The 19,559-nt window shown below is 41.3% G+C and overlaps 1 protein-coding gene across 5 annotated transcripts in view; it reads left to right on the forward strand.

Moving 5' to 3' along the window:
• The window catches only part of RBM47 (RNA binding motif protein 47), a 76,395-nt gene that overhangs the window by 48,601 nt on the left and 8,235 nt on the right, over positions 1–19,559 (forward strand). For 3 of the 5 annotated variants that reach the window (XM_039699042.1, XM_039699040.1, XM_039699041.1), the window contains one exon: positions 17,564–18,723. In XM_039699042.1, coding sequence (XP_039554976.1) covers positions 17,595–18,723 — 1,129 coding nt within the window. In that variant the 5' untranslated portion in view covers positions 17,564–17,594. Of the gene's footprint in view, positions 1–6,068; positions 6,197–17,563; positions 18,724–19,559 lie in introns of those variants that run through there. The other 2 variants (XM_039699038.1, XM_039699039.1) reach the window with 1 other exon arrangement.

A 19,559-nucleotide genomic window follows, 5' to 3' on the forward strand; every position in this document is an offset into this window, starting at 1 on the left:
GCCTGCCCATAGGGAAGGTCAGCAGTGGGGAGGAGCAGACAGACTGCAGAGGCTGGCAGAGGAGGAGCCAGAGTGCTGGGCTGAGGTTAGGTAAGGCATGTGACAGCGTGGGTAAATCTGTGCTGGACCACACAGACAAAATCTGCCGTGCCATGGGCCAAGAGGTGTGACCCCACTCCGACCTCATGGCAGCACCCACCGCTGATGGGTGACTGAGTCACACAAATTCCTTCCTTGGGAAGTCCCATCACAGCCTGCTTAACACAGGCTTCTCTGGTAATGATGCCTTTGCTGTGCACGCGAGCTCGGACTCTGCCGACATCATCAAAATCTGCTTTTTCTAATCCTGATAGTAAATCAGTTTTCTGAGAAATGGAAGTTGTGTACATGTAAGAAAATACAATATTAGAGATGCTGGAGTTAATGGATATTTTAAATTCCCCAGCAGATCATTCAGTCTCCTGTACTCTAAACTTTGCCTTCATGTTACGGGGAGGAAGAAAAATAAATTTGCCTTCCTAAAGAAAACTCTATCAGTTTCCTTGTTCGATAACCTTTTTTTTTACACACAATTTCTATGTGATGCTTATTGTTTCATTTTCAATAAGACATTAAGAATGAAAACAGAAAAGCTTATGCCCTGACCAAAGATGATGTCTGCTGGCTGGAGGAAGAGTTTTTCTCTTAATATTCTTATATTCTACTGTGAGCTATAAAAAAAAAGAGCAATTACTAGAAGATACTGTGTATGCTAACCACACTCATTTTCATACTCTGATTCTGAAAGCTCCAGTAAATATATGTTTGGAAGTCTTTTTTTCTCCTTCTTGTGAAGATGTATCACATAACCCTGTGGTTTTCTTTGCAAAAAGGCCCTGCAAGGAACCAGCAAGAATGTTGTTTGCCAGTAACCTTTTAATTAGCAAAATTGGTTGGTACATGGTTGGCTTGTGCTGGTTGGATATCCCTGCTAGCCACAGCAGGTGGCCATTGGGTACCTTTCTGTGACCTATTGAGCTCACACTACTGTGCTGCCCCTCCTTCCTTGATTCCTCCAGGACCTTCAGCCCCTCAACAGCTATAGTGCTAAAATTCACCAGAGGCATACAGACTTATAAAGAGTTGCAATTTGCTATTCCCTCTGGTCTCCCTGGATGATTCAGTGAGATCCTTGGTGTTAGAGAAAGGCTGTCTTTTCCCCCCCTGTGGAATCTCATTGGCCTCTTCAGAGGAGGAGCTACACTGTGAAACTTGATTCAGCAGGTTTTAAAATAACCCCTTCCCCTGTTTTCCCATGAATTTGCTCAATGCTGGTGACTTGATAAATGCATTAAGCCAGCAATGCTGGCAGAGGGACAGGTCCCACCCTCTTTTACCCCTCTGCCAGCACAGGTGCTCAGGTGGTGTGGGTGGGTGCATGGTGCAGCTGCACAAACGCTTGTGGCAGCACATGCAGAGGCTGCAGTAAGGATGGAGTGGGACCCTGTGGAGACAGCACCAGTTTAACATGTTGGTGAAGCTGTGGTGTGAAAGAGTGGTCTGGTGCAGCCACATCAGGATAGCAAGGGCAAAACCTTTTTCCTATGGAGTGTTTTATTTACCCTAGGACTGAAAGGCAATTATTGTATTAACCTCCCTTGTAGATATGTCTATCCAGAACCCACCCTGTATTTGTTTTAATGGAAAGCAAACATGCCACAGAAATGTAATGGCTATGGCTATATAAAAACAAAAAAACCACCTTTGTGTTTTGCTGGTTCCCTTCTGTGTGTAATTAAAAAGCTATTGCACTCCATGGGTTTATTCAGTATCTGTGTTACATTTTGGAACCTAAAGCCTGCTTTCAAGTTTAAATGAAAGCACAAAATTCTACATGGGGAAACTGAGCCTGACTGTTACAGTGATCCTCTGTGCTTTCATTGCAGAATGACAATAAAATAGATTTTTACTAAAAATATAACAAAACCTTTGCCTAGTGACCATAAAGGTTATCAGAGCAAATCCCACTGCCCATGAACTAGAAAAGCCTAAGACTAAAAAACAAAGTGGGAAAGCCCAAGGTGTCCTTGGCCAGATTTCCCCCGTTGGTACTCCACCTTCAGGTCTGTGACTTTGTCATCTCCATGGTGGGATAAGGCCTGTGGCTGGCTGGCAGAGCAGAGGGGAGTCCATCCTTAGAAGGGTAACTCTCTGTGATGTGGCAAGGTAAAGATCAAACACTGACATAGGTTATGCATAGAACTGGGTGTGCGAGAACTTGGAAAGCTGTGCCTGTGCCAGACTTTATCTTGTCTGAAGGATCTCCCCAGGTTTTGGTCTTCAGTAGCTTAGTGAAGTCAGGAAATGACAAGATCTGCTGTATTAACTCACATTGTATAAGAACACGTGTAAAACAACATGTTATTAATTTAAATAAAGTGGTGTTGTCCCTTGAAACATTCAAATAGGCAGTAAAATTGTTCTATAAACATGTGGGAACCTGTTCCACCAACTACAGAGTGGCTTTGTTAAAAAGAGAAGGAAATTATAGAAAAGGAAAAAAAAATGCTGTTTCTAACATTATGAGATCCCAATTTTTGTGGCTGTATTGTGACTGATACTGGGTTTATGTGTGAATATACTGCTCAAGACTTTCTGAGATTGAGATTAGAGACACCTTGCTGGTCACTCTTAGATTCATGTGTCCTTTCAGTGAAATATGTTACTTGGTACATTCCCTTCTCTTTCTACTGCAGTCTCTCAATAGTTTTTGAAGAGTAAATAAAATCATAAAGGCCAACCTATTGCTCACTCCTTACTCTTCTTGTCATTTCACTTGCTCACATGTCTGCACTGGTACATAATTCTGAATTTCCATAATGAAATATCTCCTGAAAACCTATTTACTACCATAATCATCAAAAATAGTCACTCTTATCTGGACAATGACATCCTGCCAATAAAATGATGAGCCTGTGCTCAGCCTCTGGATCACCCAAAACACTTGGGTTTGGTTTTTTAAAAAATCTTGGAAGCAGATCCAATGCTTCATTAGAGCTTGCCATCACACTGAGGAGGAGCCTGGTGCACTCCATCTGTGCAGGCCAGTGGATGTGTCTACTTGTAGAAGAGAGACAGCTGAGGGGAAGCACACCAACTCATTGGAAGTCTTTTCTGCATCAGGGAGAAGATCCCCGTTCACAGGCATGACCATATTCCAGTGAATATCACTTTTTTTCTTTACATTTCTAGCTTTTTCTATCACTGTGTTCAGGAGAATAATTATTTAGGAAAAATCTTTCACCTGCAATCCCACTACAGGAAAGAATAAAAGGCAATGGAAGGTTTAAGTGAAACGTGGGCATGGACTGGTCTGGACTGTTCCCTTTCACATCTCTTAGGATTTAGCCCCTGGTTCACTGTCAATAATTAAAATGACAAGACAACTAAATATATATGTTATTATTGTAACAGTGGGTGGCCTTTATTCATTGTAGTCAGCTGTACATTAGGAAAGAAGTGCTTATATTTTTAGCCCAGAGCAATGGACGCTGTATGAAGAGAGGAACATGTGTACACACAATCTGTTCTCCCTGCTGCTTGCATGGCTTTGCCCTTAACACCTTCCACTCTTACATGCCATCATAAAGAGGTGTATAAAGAGTTGTGCAATCATTATGAACACAGTGGTTTTGAAGTCAAAGGAAACCAGGTGTCTAATGTCAGGGAAAGCTGGGACACACACTGCAGGATTCTGCCTTAACTTCTGAAGTTTCTTATAAAAGCACAGCCTCCAGGAATAACTAATATATTTTTTAATTCTGCCACTGGGAATGGTGACACCTCAGAATAGCCTGCAGCAGATGATCTGTTGATGATTCTTGCTTTAAACAATAATGGGAAAATAACTTGGAAAGTAACAACAGAATGCAGCTAAAAGTGAAATGAAATGAAAGCCATGGGTTCGAGAGGCCTCCCTACATGATCCTAATTGACACAGCATTTGAACAGCCTTCTGAAAATGAGCCCATCAGCTCACTAGCATCAGTGCTTTTTCACTTACACCAGAGTAGTCTTCTCTGGACATTCAAGTACACACACAGTTGTAGCTGACAGGATTCACTTTACAATATTTTCAGCTGTAAGTTTGGTTTGTTTTCCAAGAGAAAAATATGAAATAAGAGAAAGATACTGAATTTTTAAAATAAATTAATTTTATGGAGTTTCGCAAATTTGTAACTGCCAATTTTTTAATATTCACTTTCTTATAGAGTTCAGTGGGATCAAGGCATGGATCTTATTTTGGCAGAATCTCCTAGATTTTTTTCTCCAGTTTTCATACTGATTTTTCCATAGTCTTGGGTAAACCATTTAAGTTTCCATGCTGCAGTTTCCCTACCTGCAGGGCAGTACCTGCTTTTCCACAGCTCTTACAGCTTAACATTTACGGGGATGAATTCTGAAGATGAAAGACTTGCACGGTAGACTTGGGCTGCCAGCACCCTGGGACCAGGATCCAGGCTCCAGGTGTGTTTGTACAGTGTCTAACACACCACAGCCCAGTACAGTGGATAAACAAGAATAAAAATCCAGAACAGAGTGATTGTAATCACCCATTGGTTTGCAGTGTAAGTAGAACAAGTCTCCTTCCTGTTTGCTTTCAGAAACCACCACAAAGATGCTTCTTTTGCCAGTCTTTGCCATCCTCCACATTTTTCTCTCTAACTTGGAGCCTTCTAATATTAGAGTGCTTATCTCTACACCCACTGATTCCCCTACCCCTCTTCCCTATTGACCAGCCTCTGACTTGGCAATATATGGTTATTTCTTAAGTTTTATGTGCCCAGACTAAAGGACTCAGAGGACAAGAATAAATTGTTGTGTGGGACCATCTCGAACAAACTGACTTTGAAGAATATACTTGTATTTATGGTTTGTCACTGACAGCTTAAGACACCTTTCCTTGCACATGTGGATGCCCTGAGGTTGTTGCTTGTGTGCTTTGGATGGAGGTTTGGATCAAGCTTTCTTTTTGGTGTGGGAAAAAACAGTAAAAAATGAGAGAAAGAAGAAAGGAATGGTTATGCCTGTAAAAAACACCTGGGAAAGGACTGAAAACTGTAGGTGTTTTGCTACTGCAACATGCTGTTTGCTTTTCGCCTTCTTCAGGCTGTCTCCTCTCCCAGAAATTAGCCATCTCCCAAGGCATGCCCTGCTCCCTCTTCTCCCACCTCCTGGTTGTGCACACTGCTTGCCAACTGGGCAAATCTATCATCCAGAGAGTGTTTCGGAGCAGTTCCTCCTCTTGGCTGCTCGAGAAGGTGTGTTGTTTGCTTTGCCTAAGTGCTCCCAGGGCCTAATGCTCCGTTGTTATGTACAGACCATTTCTACTGTCATGAATCATGTTTTACCACCCCTGTGCTTTTACTTCTGCACCAGGTGCTTTTTTTCCTTTTGAGCAAACACGCTGGAGTTTCCGTGTTTACTGCTGACACAGTGCATGTCGGGTACACGGCATAGGCTGAGTTATTCCTACCGTCCCACCGCCGACATGTTCAGTAAATCTGCTTCCCACTCCAGGAGCTGCAGACCCTTTGTGTTTCCTACAACCAAAGGTAAATTGATTCAGCGCAGCCTGAAATAATTTTGCCAGACACACATAAAGAAGAAGAAATACTTCACTGAAAAAGCCTCATGCAGTCAAGCAAAATATGCCCTTTTCTTATCTTATCTGTCGTGAGTAACCCAAGTTATTTGCACAACGCCTTGTGCTAGGAAGGAGTTGTTTGTACATGTTTCACTCCTTTTTTTCCAAGTTTTGAATTTTGAATGAAATCTTTCTCTTTAAATTCTTTTTACCTGTGAAAATGTTGCAGTTTCTCTTTCCTATGCTTCCCTGAAGGTTGGACCTAGCCCTCCCTTCAAAGATCCATTCGTTGCAGAGTTTTCTATTAATCTTCAAACCACTTTGGAGAGCTCGCTGCGTCTGGCAGCACTACCATCCCCTCTCCCTCCCGTCCCACCCACTTAGCCTCAGCCTAAGAGCCCTTAACAAATGACTCCCAAGGAATTTAAATGGCTAACGCTCGCTGGCCAATAAAGAGATGCATAAACTCTATAACCAGGTTGCACAGCTCTGGCCATTAGGAAGAAAGGTTGCTCGGGCAAAGGCGCGAGTCCCCTTAACCTGTTGCACTTCGGTCGCAGGAGCGGAGAGGTAAGGGAAATCTTGTTTGCTCTGTAGGGCTTTTTATCTGGTTTTCATTTACCAGGGAGCTGAGACCAAAAGTATGTCATCATCAAGGTATGGGTTCAGGGGTTTGCCTTCCTTTAGAGGGTCCTAAGGGGTTGTTTGAGAATTAAGCAACTGCCTGTAAGATTGAGCTGTGAGATCAACATGTGAATATCTAAAAGAATTTGCATAGCAAATACCTAACAAATGTCAGAACAATGAACACTAAACCACCGATATTTTAGACAGAAGAAAACAAAATCATGTTTCCGAGATATCTTGTCTGCTATCTTTAATTAACGAAGCAAAAGGTAGCCAATTGCAACTGCTTGACATGGTGTTTTCAATCAGTCTGTCTGCCATTGTTTGTGCTGCCTGGTAGTTTGTTCTGCTTTTTCAAGAAATTGACACAAAAAAATCAAACTTTAAAAGTGGGTTATTGATTTTTAGTGCAGAATTTCGGGTTTGTAGATTGAAGGTGACTAGGATGATTTAAGTAAACAGGGTATACATGCAAGTATTATTAATACAAATGAATCTATATAGCTCCATCTGCACACTGAAAAATTGAGAGTATTAAAGACAGTCAGTTTGATATTCATATTCTGCTTAAGCAGTATGTGAAATATGTAAGACTTGTATGTGACTTTGGACATATGATGTTAATCTGTTCACCCTTATTTATTTAATTATTAATTTATTGTTTTATTGGGGTCAGTGCTGATAACAGTAGCGAAGTTTGAACTTAAACCAGGAAAAAAATAAATGTGGCTGTTGAAAGTAATTAAAACCAATGACAAAAATGTCAATTTACATGTGGACCAGATGCAGCAGCTGTATATAATGGTGTCCTGTCCTGAGCTAGGTGGGATTGAAACCATGATTCAAAATGTATCTGTAAAGAACCCCCTCTCCCTTTGCACATCCCAGCTTGCCATGGATGACAGCCTGTGCTCAGAACATTTGAGGGATGCCATGGCAAATGTTACTGCAGTGCTGCATGGCCTGGCAGACTGGGTTGCAGACAGGACATCTTTTTCAGTCGTGTTATCACAGCTGATCTCTGAGGGCCTTCACACCCAATGCAGTCTGCAGTGGTGTTAGCTGATGGTGTTGCACCAAAGACCTTGCCCATGTGTGTAAGAGTTGAGAGAGGTTTCTAATTGACACATTAATCCAACAGAACACCGAAACATGTCCTTTATGTTTGTCAAGACAAGGCCACATGACTGTCTGTCAAGAACTTGTTGTTATGCTCTTGGTTTGATTCTTTTTCCATGAGTTTCTCATATAGCTTTGCACTGTATAATCAAGTTTAGAGAATATGTTGCATAAAAATAAAGTTAACAAAGGAGTCACCATTTTGCTACTCTTTTTAATGATTTCCATTCAATTCTGCATTTCACCTCCAGTCTTTGCTGAAAAAAATTATATTGAATCAAATGATCCTTGTCTTCTTTCTTCAGCTTCTAATTAAAGGAGAAATAATCTCACTTAAGGTCAACAAAAGGTGAATTTCAAATTATAAGTGTCTCAAACCCCAGTCCTTTAATGGAGTGAACAGAAATTTCATTTCAAAACCATAGATATTTCCAAGTGAACTGCAATTTCAGTAGAATTAAATTGTCTTGAATTAACCCAGCACAGGAGAGTTGCCCTCTGAGAGATTTCCTGCCTTGGTTAAACATTTTTTTAAAATTTATAATATTAACACTGGGCACAGGTAACGAGTGCTGAAAATCTCTTCCTTGTACTTGTAAACCTTGTTTCTCAATTCTCCAACCCAGCGTTCAAAGGTCTGTACAAACTTCTTAGATCAGAGGTCAGGTACAAATTGCTGCACTTTGCAGCTCCTTTCTGCCGATATGACAGAATTTCACAGGAGAGACGATTGACTTCCAGCCCCCACTTCTCCCGCACGGGCAGCGCCAGGCAGTTAAAATGCTGATATGTACGAGTCAGCCATTGGTACCTGAGCTTAATTAATAACTAACTGGGTTTCAGCGGTGCAAGGTGCATATTATAAAAAGGGTCAAATGTCAGTGCACAAAGGGAAAAAAAAAAAGGACAAAACCCCAGCCACTGACTAAGCCAAATGCTTTGAGTTTAATGTACTTTCAGCAGCGAACATTCACATCCCAGCTGTGGTTTGCTTTATGTTGATTTTCATTTCAGTGACCTGAGGGGGAGGGAACATGTTGAGCCACTTTCAGCTTTTCCTGGAATCTCTGCCTCCTGCTGAAAGCAGGGTTGCAGGTTGGGCCCCCTGTTGTTGCAGTGTTCACGTGGTATACACAAAGCTTAGAATGTTGCAATAAAAGTAGTGCATAGGATTAGGGTAAACTGAAAATTCTGAAGCTGTTTTTATTGTAATAAATTTGACTAAGCGAGTAGACTTTATATGAACAAGCAGGATGTGTTGTGTTTCACTCTAGAATCTCCAGGAGAGTTGGAGGAAAAAGTTTGATCAGAAAAGCTGAGAAGAAAACTGTAGGCTATGAACTTTTTAAGATACTATTGGTAGCACTGCAGAGTGGAACATATTACTGTAATATTTATGTAAACAGACAGATAGATGCTGTGTTATAAATTCCTGCACCACAGAGTTCAGCAAAGACTTTGACAGACATTTGCAATTATTGAATTAAATCACCATGTTCATATATAAGATTTTTCTTCAGAAGGACAAGAAGTGAAATAAGTGAATGTGTTATCTTTCCCGTGTAATGATTAACAGATGAATCTAGTTGTGGTTTTGGTTTTCAGTTGCAGAACATAGCTTCTCCTGTCCTCCTTATGGCAAAATCTTGTGAGCCTCTAGTCCACCCTGAATGAAACTTTCTCCCTTTCCAAGCAGAATGCTTTCTAAAGTAGGTAGTTAATGAGGAGGACACACTTACCTGTATCAGAATTTCCACAGAGAACAGTGTTTAATTACATTTTTGTAAAGAAACACTGCAAAAAGTTTCCCATCAAGTAGAGCTCATTCAGAATAGGAAAGAGTACACTGAAATTTATAGATCATGTGTTTTCCTGTCTGATCATGGTAATGATGGACTTTATTGACTAGATTGAAATATGGGTCTTTGAGGAAGAGGGGATGGTTGTGCTGTTTCCTGATTTAGACAGCTGATAATAGTGATTACATGAACTATGTCTCATCTTCTTGGCCTTCCTCAACGTGTGGCTTCAATATATTGTAGGGTGATAACTTCAGCCTCAGCCAGTAGCAAGTCTTATCAAAAATAGGTAAGAGTTATGAACTAGTATCAACTGGAGTGGGTAAAAGATGGAGCTGAGGCAAATAGGATAAAACAGGGGTTACACAACATGTTGGACAAAGTTCTGAATGACTTGCAGAAAAGTGCATTGTATAAAATAAGGGGGGAGACAAGGTTTTGCTTACCCAAACTTATTACTCATATCTCATTGAATATAATTTTTGCCGTTTTTAAGCAGGAGGTCAGGTCATTGAGGGACCTTCCTCCTGGGAATGTTCACTGCTAGGCATGGATAGTGCTTACGTATAATTCAAGTGGATCATTGTAGATTAAAGATTAAATACACTGTAGAAAGTTGCAGAGAGGGTTGGTAATAGAATAGGCAAGATGTTTGCACAACACAAGGTGACTTTATTTTGTATGGGAATCACAATTTTAGCTCCATTTTTTAAATTGTACATAAAATTGCAGTGAGGTAAGATTAATAGGCCAAGGGGACTGGTTTAATATGGTTAAAGGAATTAGATCTGTGATTGTTATTTTTCTAATGATAATGGTGAAAATAAGTTTAACCTTCGAATCCTAGTTTGAAGCTGTAGCCAATTGTTGACTGTACAAATTCCGTGTTGAATTATCTGATTAGCATTCAAGTTTTAACCTGGGAAATTCCAGGACATTAATTTACAGAATAATTTCAGGTGTTTTCCTCCTGAAAACGAGCAAGAAGCAAAACAACATATTTCTAGTAATTTTGTTACAATTTTTTAAGCTTTTGATTGGTGCCTGGAGAATATAACCTGTCCCTGCAAGACCTCTAAAGCAGGATTTTCTGTAGTGCTCATCCCTATCTTAAATATATCCCTCTTGCAGCCATTAGAGTCTTGAAAAGGAGTGAGAAGCAAAAATATTTCTAGTAATTTTGTTACAATTTTTGATTGGTACCTGGAGAATATAACCTGTCCCTGCAAGACCTTTAAAGCAGGATTTTCTGTAGTGCTCATCCCTATCTTAAATATATCCCTCTTGCAGCCATTAGAGTCTCGTAACTGATGTCAGGGAAGTCATGCTAGATGTGACTACTGATAGAAATATCACACTTTCTTTTCTCTTTCTTTCTTTGAACCTAATACAATCAAAAGTCAGTCAACAGATTTTGGTGAATTTTAAATTGAACCAACGATTTTTAACATGGTTAGTCACTTGAGACAAATTTAAGCAACTGAAAAACATGCAGAGACCCTCCCTACAGTAAATCCACCCTGAAGACTGCTTTTCAGGGCTTGAACATTAACTTGGCCCATATAAAGTGAACAAAACTGACCAGAATAAAACTGAAGTTTAAACATGAAATATGAACTCTTGAAATGAAATCAATGGTCAGAACTCTGATGATAGGCTCTATATTAGAATGACAATTGTCACCATAGTAGAAGTGGGAATTTCATAAAATCAAGGAATCTTTAGGTTGAAAGAGACCTCTAAGATCTTTGAGTCCAACCACTAGCTCAACACTGCCAAGTCCACCACTAAACCACATCCCTAAGTGCCACATCTACATGTCTTTTAAATATCTCTAGAGATGGTAACTCAACCACATCCCTGAGCAGCCTGTTCCAATGCTTGACGGCCCTTTCAATGAAGAAATCTTTCCTTCCCTGGTGCAACTTGAGGCCGTTTCCTTTTGTCCTAATTTCAGCAGCTGGCCTCAGGATTTAATAGGCTGGTTTATCCTACCTCTCAGGCACTGTTGTTCTCTGTATTTAAGTATAGTACTTCTAGTGGGCAGAGAGCCTCTGCTTGTGCATGTTCTTGTCTGAACACACATGGGAAATACACGGTGCAGCAAATGCTGCTCCATGCACATCTCATTGTGTTTTGTGCAGCACCTGAGCCAAAATGTTCCTGACCCTGGCTGGAGAGGGACAAGTTCGATGATCCAGTTGAGGCATGCAGATGATGATGAGAATAAGCAGTCCTTTAGCAGTGGTGGCAGGAGGATAAATTGCACAGCAGACAGACATGCCATTGTCAATGATCTCTGAGGTTGCTTTCTTCCAAGTCACTCATCACAAGCCACTCATCAAGTCTCTCACCAGCCTTTGTTCCTGCCCCTTCAGGTCTGCTGACACAGTTCACCACTTTTCCCACTGTTTTGCCAAAATGGTCCAGATTATGAAAATTTGCCTTTTCAAAATGTTTCACCTAGCCTGGGGCAACTTCTTCACTCAGTTCAGCTGCAGGTAAAGATGTGTTTGACACACTGCAGACATTGTCATGGCCTGGTGGTCCCTTTTTTGTAAAAGGATGAAGGCATCATCCATCCCTTGTAACCTTTGCTTTCTTGCCTAAAAGACCTTCAGAAAATGGTCTTGGACAAAAAGCTGTCCTGAAATGCTGCGCGCTCTTGCACTGACCCACCACAAATTTCAGCTTTGGACACCTGAATTTCGTTAATGGCAGAATGTAGGAAACCAGGTGTGATCCAATTCCTGTTGATCCCCACACTGACCCTGAGCTGGGCATGCCATGTCTCAGCTTTGGCAACAATCTCAAAGACACCTGCTTTGTTCAGCTCATTTATGAAATTAATGAGGAAGAAAAGAGTAACAGTCTTGTCAAGAAAGAGCCAAGTGATGTATAATGATAGTGTAATAATCTTTAAGCAGGGAGGTAACTTGCACATGACACTTGAAGCAATGCACGAATCACTACCTTATTTAAAATTGATGAGGCTGTTGAATTTTTCTGTTCAGCCAATAGATCTCTAAACAGGCAAACTGGATTTTATGCAGGAGCATTTCTGGGGTGTCTGATGTTTGTGATAAAATTACACAGTTGTTCTCAGTAAGCTGTTGTTTTTCTATGCATTTTATGAATATAAAGTTGTCATGAGAATGGAGTCAGGATTTGAAAATAAAGAACTTTAATGACAGCCATGCTTTTAGAGCTGCTGCCTATCATCATCATCAGGATCAATATTTTCCCTTATTATTTTAAGTAAAATACTGAGAAGGTCACATTTAAACCAGTAGCTGTTATTTTCCTCTGCCAGCTGGATGTATTTGAAATTTCAGCAACTGTCTTTCCCTCTGTGGTTTAAAATGCAAAACTGTGGCAGTTTCTTGAAGGAAGCAGTAGCTGTGCAGAGTCCATGAGGGCACGCCCTGCCAGCTCAGTGGGAGTTTGTGCAGCACAGGGTCTGCAGGTGGGGCACAGGCGTCCCCATTCCTCCCTGGACAGTTATCACAGAGACAGCACATCTCCCTGGTCTCTCCTGTTGCCTGTGGTGGTGCTGGCATCTGTCCCCAGGCTTTGTGACTGCCAGCAGTTGTGTCACCCACAGATGATGCCACTAAATCCATGTAACACAAAACTGGAGGGGTGAATTAAGTCCAGACATAAACAACCTCATTTTGTAGGAGCACGTGAGTGAAGTGGACACACAGTTACAGGCACAAGGACGCTGGCTGTGTCCCTGTGTTTGTAAAAGCCTGTTTGACCACACTAGGGTCAACAGAGGAGAACGTGTCTGCCTAACTTCGCAGGGCACTGCCCGTGCTGGACTAACCCTGGGATGAGTTCGTACATGGACTTTGGGCATTGCTTTCTGCATGGGGCCCCAAGCTGCCTTTGCCCTGGGACAAGGGACATCACCATTTGGCCCTGCATTGTTATTGATCAAGGTGTGGTGTTTCTGCTTAATAAATACCTGTCTCAGTTAATCAGCCTGCTCACAGTATGCTTTGGGTCACTCACTGTAAGCTTGCCATTTAATATTCTGGGATGTGGGAAATAAGTACCTTTAAAAAGAAGGTAATTAATTTTTAGGGCAACAACTATTTACACCCTTCCTACTGGCAGCAGGGGAGTTTCGTAAGCAAGGTGAAGTGAAATTTGAATGGTTTCAGTGCAACATATATGTCTGAGTTCACCTGTGCAAGGAAGAGTCCTTGGAACAGAGATGCTGAACTGAGGGGCTCCTAAGCCTCGCTCCTGGGTAGGCTGGCAGATGTTAGCATCCATCTAACATGGTGTGAACAATCAAGCAGGATTTACCTTTTTCTAAAAAGAAGCCAAGGACTTGTTTCAGTTCTGATAGTGCTTCAAAACATAACCTTTCTTGTTAAAAACATAACCTTGCTTGTTAAAAACATATTTGTTTGTCTCTCTTTTTTTGAATCTATGTTAACAAGATCAGATGTGCCTTCCTCCTCAGAGCTCAGAAACCAAGCAGTTATAGTTCAAAAGACACTGCATTTTCATGGAGATTAAATTTTTGCCTTTTCTAGCATTAATCTCACTTATTGGATGCTGGAAATCAGTTTGGTGTTATTAAGGCCACTAGACCCATATTACCAGACCATGCCCTGTGTAGACCCACAACACAGAGTAGCATGTTATCATGACTGTTGACTTAAAAAATGCACAAGCAGCTTTGAACACTTTGGAAATTGGTATTTCCATAAACTGTTTTCTTGAGAGGGTTTGCATTTCAGTCTGAAAAGGGTTAAATTGTGTTGGTAGCCTGTTTTAAAGAAAGGCAGAAGAAGAGAAGAGCTCCCAGACCAGACATCCTGTGCATTTTCTCATCAAGCTACAGATGATCACTGATGATAAATGTTCGGGTAACATTTATCAAGCTGTTGATTCTATGAACTTAGTCAAGGTGTCGATTGTACAACGTGGCAATGAACAAATTGTTAAGTGTGTATTTAGTTACAAAAAATAGGGTTATATGGCTCTATAACTTTCTTAGGTAGTACTTACTTATGAAACCCAGCTCTATGTAGCTGCACAGGAAAAAAACCCCAAACCACATTTGATCATGAATCTTGATTCAAAATAAATTACATAGGGATAAATGTGTTTTAGGTTCATAAGGAATTTTTAATTATGCACTATCACAAATGTTTGTGGCAGTGTCTGCAGCAAAGGTGGCCAGCAGCACTTAGAAGCAGCTTCATGTAAAACTTGCAATATGAGAAATCACCTTTCCAGTGCAATGCAAAGTGCTGGAGAACATGTAATCTCCTGCATGACCATTGAATTACCAGCTGGTTTCTGCAGGTCAAGGGACATTCTGTTTCATCTCCCCTCACTCTACAAATCCAGTAGTAATCTGTAGCTTTCCAGACTATAGCCCCAGACACAGAGCCCTGCAGATAACAGAGATACAGGGACTTATTTTGTAAGTTGACCTAAAACAGGTGGTTTGAATGGAATTGGTAATTTTTAAACTTAGCCAAACTTGGGGTGATAAGTACTTGACTTGCCAACAGGTGGCCCATGTAAAGGTAATGATTATTTCCCACCAAAGTGTTTGTATAACTAGCTTTATTTTAATTCCAAGAAAGGTGAAGTTACACTTCTAGAAGCAAATTGTCAAGTGAAAAACGAAGCTGTTTTACTCTGCATTAACTTTCTTAATAATTTCAAATAATTCTCAGGAATAAAATTAAAATGTCTAACTGTTAAAGAGTAATATTTTAATCTGAGAGAAATGTGTATCAACAACAGTTCAAGAAGCTATCCATGACAGATCTGGCTTCAAAGGAATTGTGTTTAGTAAAGTATTGCCTGAGGATCAGCATCACTTTTACTGCCCTCCACTTTCTTTATCTTCTCCTCTGCTCTCCATATTTTTAAATTAAAATGGCTCAGAAGCATCAGCATGCAACTCTCACGGCCCAAAACCACATGCAGGATCAGGTCCTACCACAGACCAAAGCTCAGAGGTCTGGTTTCCCAATCCCAAATGCACTTAGGAGATGAACCAGGCTCAACAGTGTTTGAGTTTCCCTGGCTCGGGCAGAGGCACCTCTGGGTATAGACCAGCACAATTCTGGACAGCTCAGGAGGTTTACTGAAAAACATCTGAGGTGCTGAGGTTACTAGAATTTTAGTGCATTTTGTGAACCAATCAGACTTTGGTGCCTAAAATTTGTGCTGATATTTTTGTGAAGTTGGGCTTGCTGCACTAATGAAAGATTTTCCTTGGTGGTCACCAATGCAATTATGGGACAGAGAGAAACCTGTGTCTCAATGAATAAGAAAACTGTATAGAATGAATAAATCTCTCTGAAGCTTCGTCCTTTTTTATTTAAAATAAAAAATAACTCTGTCAAACCCAGATATTGGGAACATTTCTTGCAGTGGTTTGCAGTGTCCTACAAGAGTCAGTGTATTTTGACAGTTCCATCAACAGACTGGTGATAAATGAAAGTCATGACAAATAAATCAGTGAAGGAAAGACTGATGGAGTTGTAAAACACAATGGGGAGGAGCCAACTGTGTAACATTCAACAGATGGGATCCACTCAAAAGGCAGTTGGGATAGGGCTGAATGCAAGGTTGTGGCATTCAGAGTAATAAAAATAAGTCATGCCTGCTACATGGGACATAACCAGAGCAAGTGGTGCTTCTGTAAAGGATTTGAGGTTAGAGTTGAAAGAAAACCCACCCAACTCCATGTGACTTGCTAGTGAGAAGATGGAAAAAGCAGGCTTTGGCCAGACGGAGACATGGGGAGAAGAAGGAGGGATGATCTTCATCCCTGTATATAGCAAAGGTGAAAAAGGCTGAAGCTCTAGAGAACTGTCCAAATAACAAAACCCAATAATTTTAGGTGAAAAAACGACTAATTGTGAGCTTAGCCTGCAAGTTTTATTCAAAAAATAGAGTAGTATCATGATTAAGTAACTTAAATATCACTACAAGGCATAACCAGAAGTTTTGAAAGACCCTTTAGTCTATCTAATGACTAATTGTGATCTTAGCCTGCAAGTTTATTCAAAAGATGGAGTAGTGTCATGATTAAGTGACTTAAATATCACTACAAGGCATAACCAGAAGTTTTGAAAGACCCTTTAGTCTATCTAATCCTATCTGGAAGCAAAAGCCAGAGAAATTCTCATGAGAAATACTGTGCACTTGCTTGTATGGTGGAGTGGTTAGCAAACAAGACATACAGGGATGTGGCAGGGTCCACAGCTCTCTGATTCCATACAGCCAAGGTCCTTGTGGAAGATACAATTTACTCAGACAAATGCTATAGCACCTAATGTGCAAATAACACTAAAATGTAATGGTCCATGTCATATACAATCACTTGTATTAAATTGTCTGGTGGACCATTGCAGCTTTGAAAGTCAATGAACGAACTACTCTCAGAGTCCAAGGTGTCTCATTTAATTGTGCTCAGAAAGAAAGCCCACTGTCATGCAGTTTTGGTTATTAACATGGTCATTTCCTGTATGTCGACATTTCCTGCTCTCTGCCTGTGTTCAAATGCAGAATAAGGTTTCTGAGATTTGCCTTCCTCTTGCAGGCTTGCAGTGCTGTGCTTGGTTTAAAGCACAGCCTCTCATAAAGGAGTGATTCTCTTCAGCTTTTGTGGAGTTCTGCTGTAATAATTGAAGAGACAAGCACATCAGACATTGTAGCACAAGCAGTGGGCAACTCAAAAGCTTGTCAGATCACTCTTTGCACAAAACAAGAATTGTCCCCCACCCCTGCTGCCAAAGCGTATTTATTATTTCCTACTTGACAGTTACTGCAAAGGTCTAGAGGAGCAAGGGTTTGCAATCAAATGGAAACTGTCTGGTGCTTCTCATGCATTTGCCACTTTTCACCATGGAATGTGGCACCTGATGTTTTTGCTGTTCAAGAGTAAATGGATTAACTGATGAGTGACTGAGAGGGAGGAGAAGCTCTGTAGGTGGGTACCTTTGGCTTCCTGTCAGTATCTTCTCTCTCCCAATTCTGTGTCATCTCCTTCCTACCGTTTCAAAGGGAAGATGAGGATCTCAAAGGTCATGAGATTTTGAGGTACTTGGTGGTATCATTTATGTGCCTTTGGTGTCCTTTGACAGCAGCTCTTGATGACTGGGATGTGTGGGCAGGTGATCCTTGACCATTCCCTCAAAGAGGAGCTTTGCCTATGTCCAGGATGCGCTGTTCCTGCAGTATCACTCTTCAGGCTGGTGTGGCTTGTTCCTCTGTTTTTCTGCAGCCTTAGTCCCAGTTTGAAAAACAAACTTGCAGAACAGCTACAGGAAAATGAGAGAGAGAGGTGGAATTCTCATGGTAGCTAATAGATTTTAACGAGTGTCTTCCTTCTTCATTTGCCCAGGTTTTATCACGCTGTGAATGAGTTTGACACCATGACCGCTGAAGATTCCACTGCAAGGATGAGCAATGATTCCACTAATGTGGCCACCACAAAAGTCCCTGAAGGTGTTGCTGGTGCGCCCAACGAGACAGCTCTGCTGGCCCTCATGGCCCGCACTGGGTACAGCATGATCCAGGAGAACGGGCAGCGCAAGTACGGCGGCCCTCCTCCCGGCTGGGAGGGCCTGCACCCTCCCCGCGGCTGCGAGGTCTTTGTGGGCAAAATCCCCCGTGATGTCTACGAAGACGAGCTCGTCCCTGTCTTCGAGTCCGTGGGCCGCATCTACGAGATGCGCCTGATGATGGACTTTGATGGGAAGAACCGTGGCTACGCCTTCGTGATGTACACGCAGAAGCACGAGGCGAAGCGGGCTGTCAGGGAGCTGAACAACTACGAGATCCGCCCCGGCAGGCTGCTGGGTGTGTGCTGCAGCGTGGATAACTGCCGGCTCTTCATCGGAGGCATTCCCAAGATGAAGAAGAGAGAGGAGATCCTGGAAGAGATTGCCAAGGTGACAGAAGGCGTGCTGGATGTCATCGTGTATGCCAGCGCCGCAGACAAGATGAAGAACAGAGGCTTTGCCTTTGTGGAGTATGAGAGCCATCGAGCAGCAGCCATGGCCAGGAGAAAACTCATGCCTGGAAGGATCCAACTGTGGGGACATCAAATTGCTGTTGACTGGGCAGAACCAGAGATAGATGTGGACGAAGATGTCATGGAGACTGTTAAAATCTTATATGTGAGGAATTTAATGATTGAGACCACAGAGGACACCATTAAAAAGGTGTTTGGTCAGTTTAACCCTGGCTGTGTGGAGAGAGTGAAAAAAATACGTGATTACGCCTTTGTGCACTTTACAACCAGGGAAGATGCCATTCATGCCATGAACAACCTTAATGGTGTTGAACTAGAGGGCTCGTGCCTGGAGGTTACATTGGCCAAGCCGGTAGACAAGGAGCAATACACTCGCTACCAGAAAGCAGCAAAAGGAGGGGCTGCGGCAACCTCCGAAGTAACCCAGCAACCTAACTATGTTTACTCTTGTGATCCATACACACTAGCGTACTATGGATATCCATACAACGCCTTGATCGGGCCCAACAGAGATTACTTTGTGAAAGGTTAGTAAGCACAAGTAGGGGATGTGATGGGCAGGTTTGATCTTAGGCTGATGCCAGAGGTCTGCCTCAGCCAAAGGGCAGCTAGTGCCACGCAATTTTTTCTTAATACTCTTGTATAGGCCTTTTTGTCATATTTCTGTTTGGTCTTACTTTAGTTTATGACTACACAAAGTATATTGATCCATAAATAATTGCAAATGTACAAGATAGTATGAGAGGTATCAAACATTGGGTTAAGAATAAGTGAAAACTAAGCATGGGATGGGGAACAGAGGGATCTGGGTTTTATGAGTGATGTACTAAGTCTGAGCAAGTCTAAGGATTCCATCATCTGATGTCTCCTTTCAAAGAGCTGGATCCTATGACACAGTGCTCTGGAGGCATGGGTATGGTGACCTATCCAAAGGGAAGGAGGTTAAGGAAAGCCTTAGTTAGGAGCTCTCTAGGTGTCATTTACCTTCCACATTAAAATGACAGCAATGCTGTCCTTCATAAAGTCATTTGAGAACTACAAGCAGAAGGAATCACGGGTGAAAAATAATTATTTTATTATGTATACTTTAATTAAAATACTTTAAAAATACTTTAAAATACTTTAAAAAAAAGTTATCAGTTACAATCATTAAAAATTAACCAAAAATTACTTATTCATTAAAAAAACCCTAACAGCTATAACTGGTATTATAATTACAATTATCCTGTACTTACAGGAATTACAGTTTCCTGACATTTGATGTGTATTTCTATAGAAGAAGCAATTTAGCATAAATATATTCTTAAAGCACCCACATAAACCGAGAAGTATTTTTAACCCTAGTTGTTCAAGAATTTCAGCT

The sequence above is a fragment of the Passer montanus genome, unplaced genomic scaffold, assembly GCF_014805655.1.
Source record: "Passer montanus isolate IOZ18808 unplaced genomic scaffold, ASM1480565v1 scaffold13, whole genome shotgun sequence".
Lineage (NCBI taxonomy): Eukaryota > Metazoa > Chordata > Aves > Passeriformes > Passeridae > Passer > Passer montanus.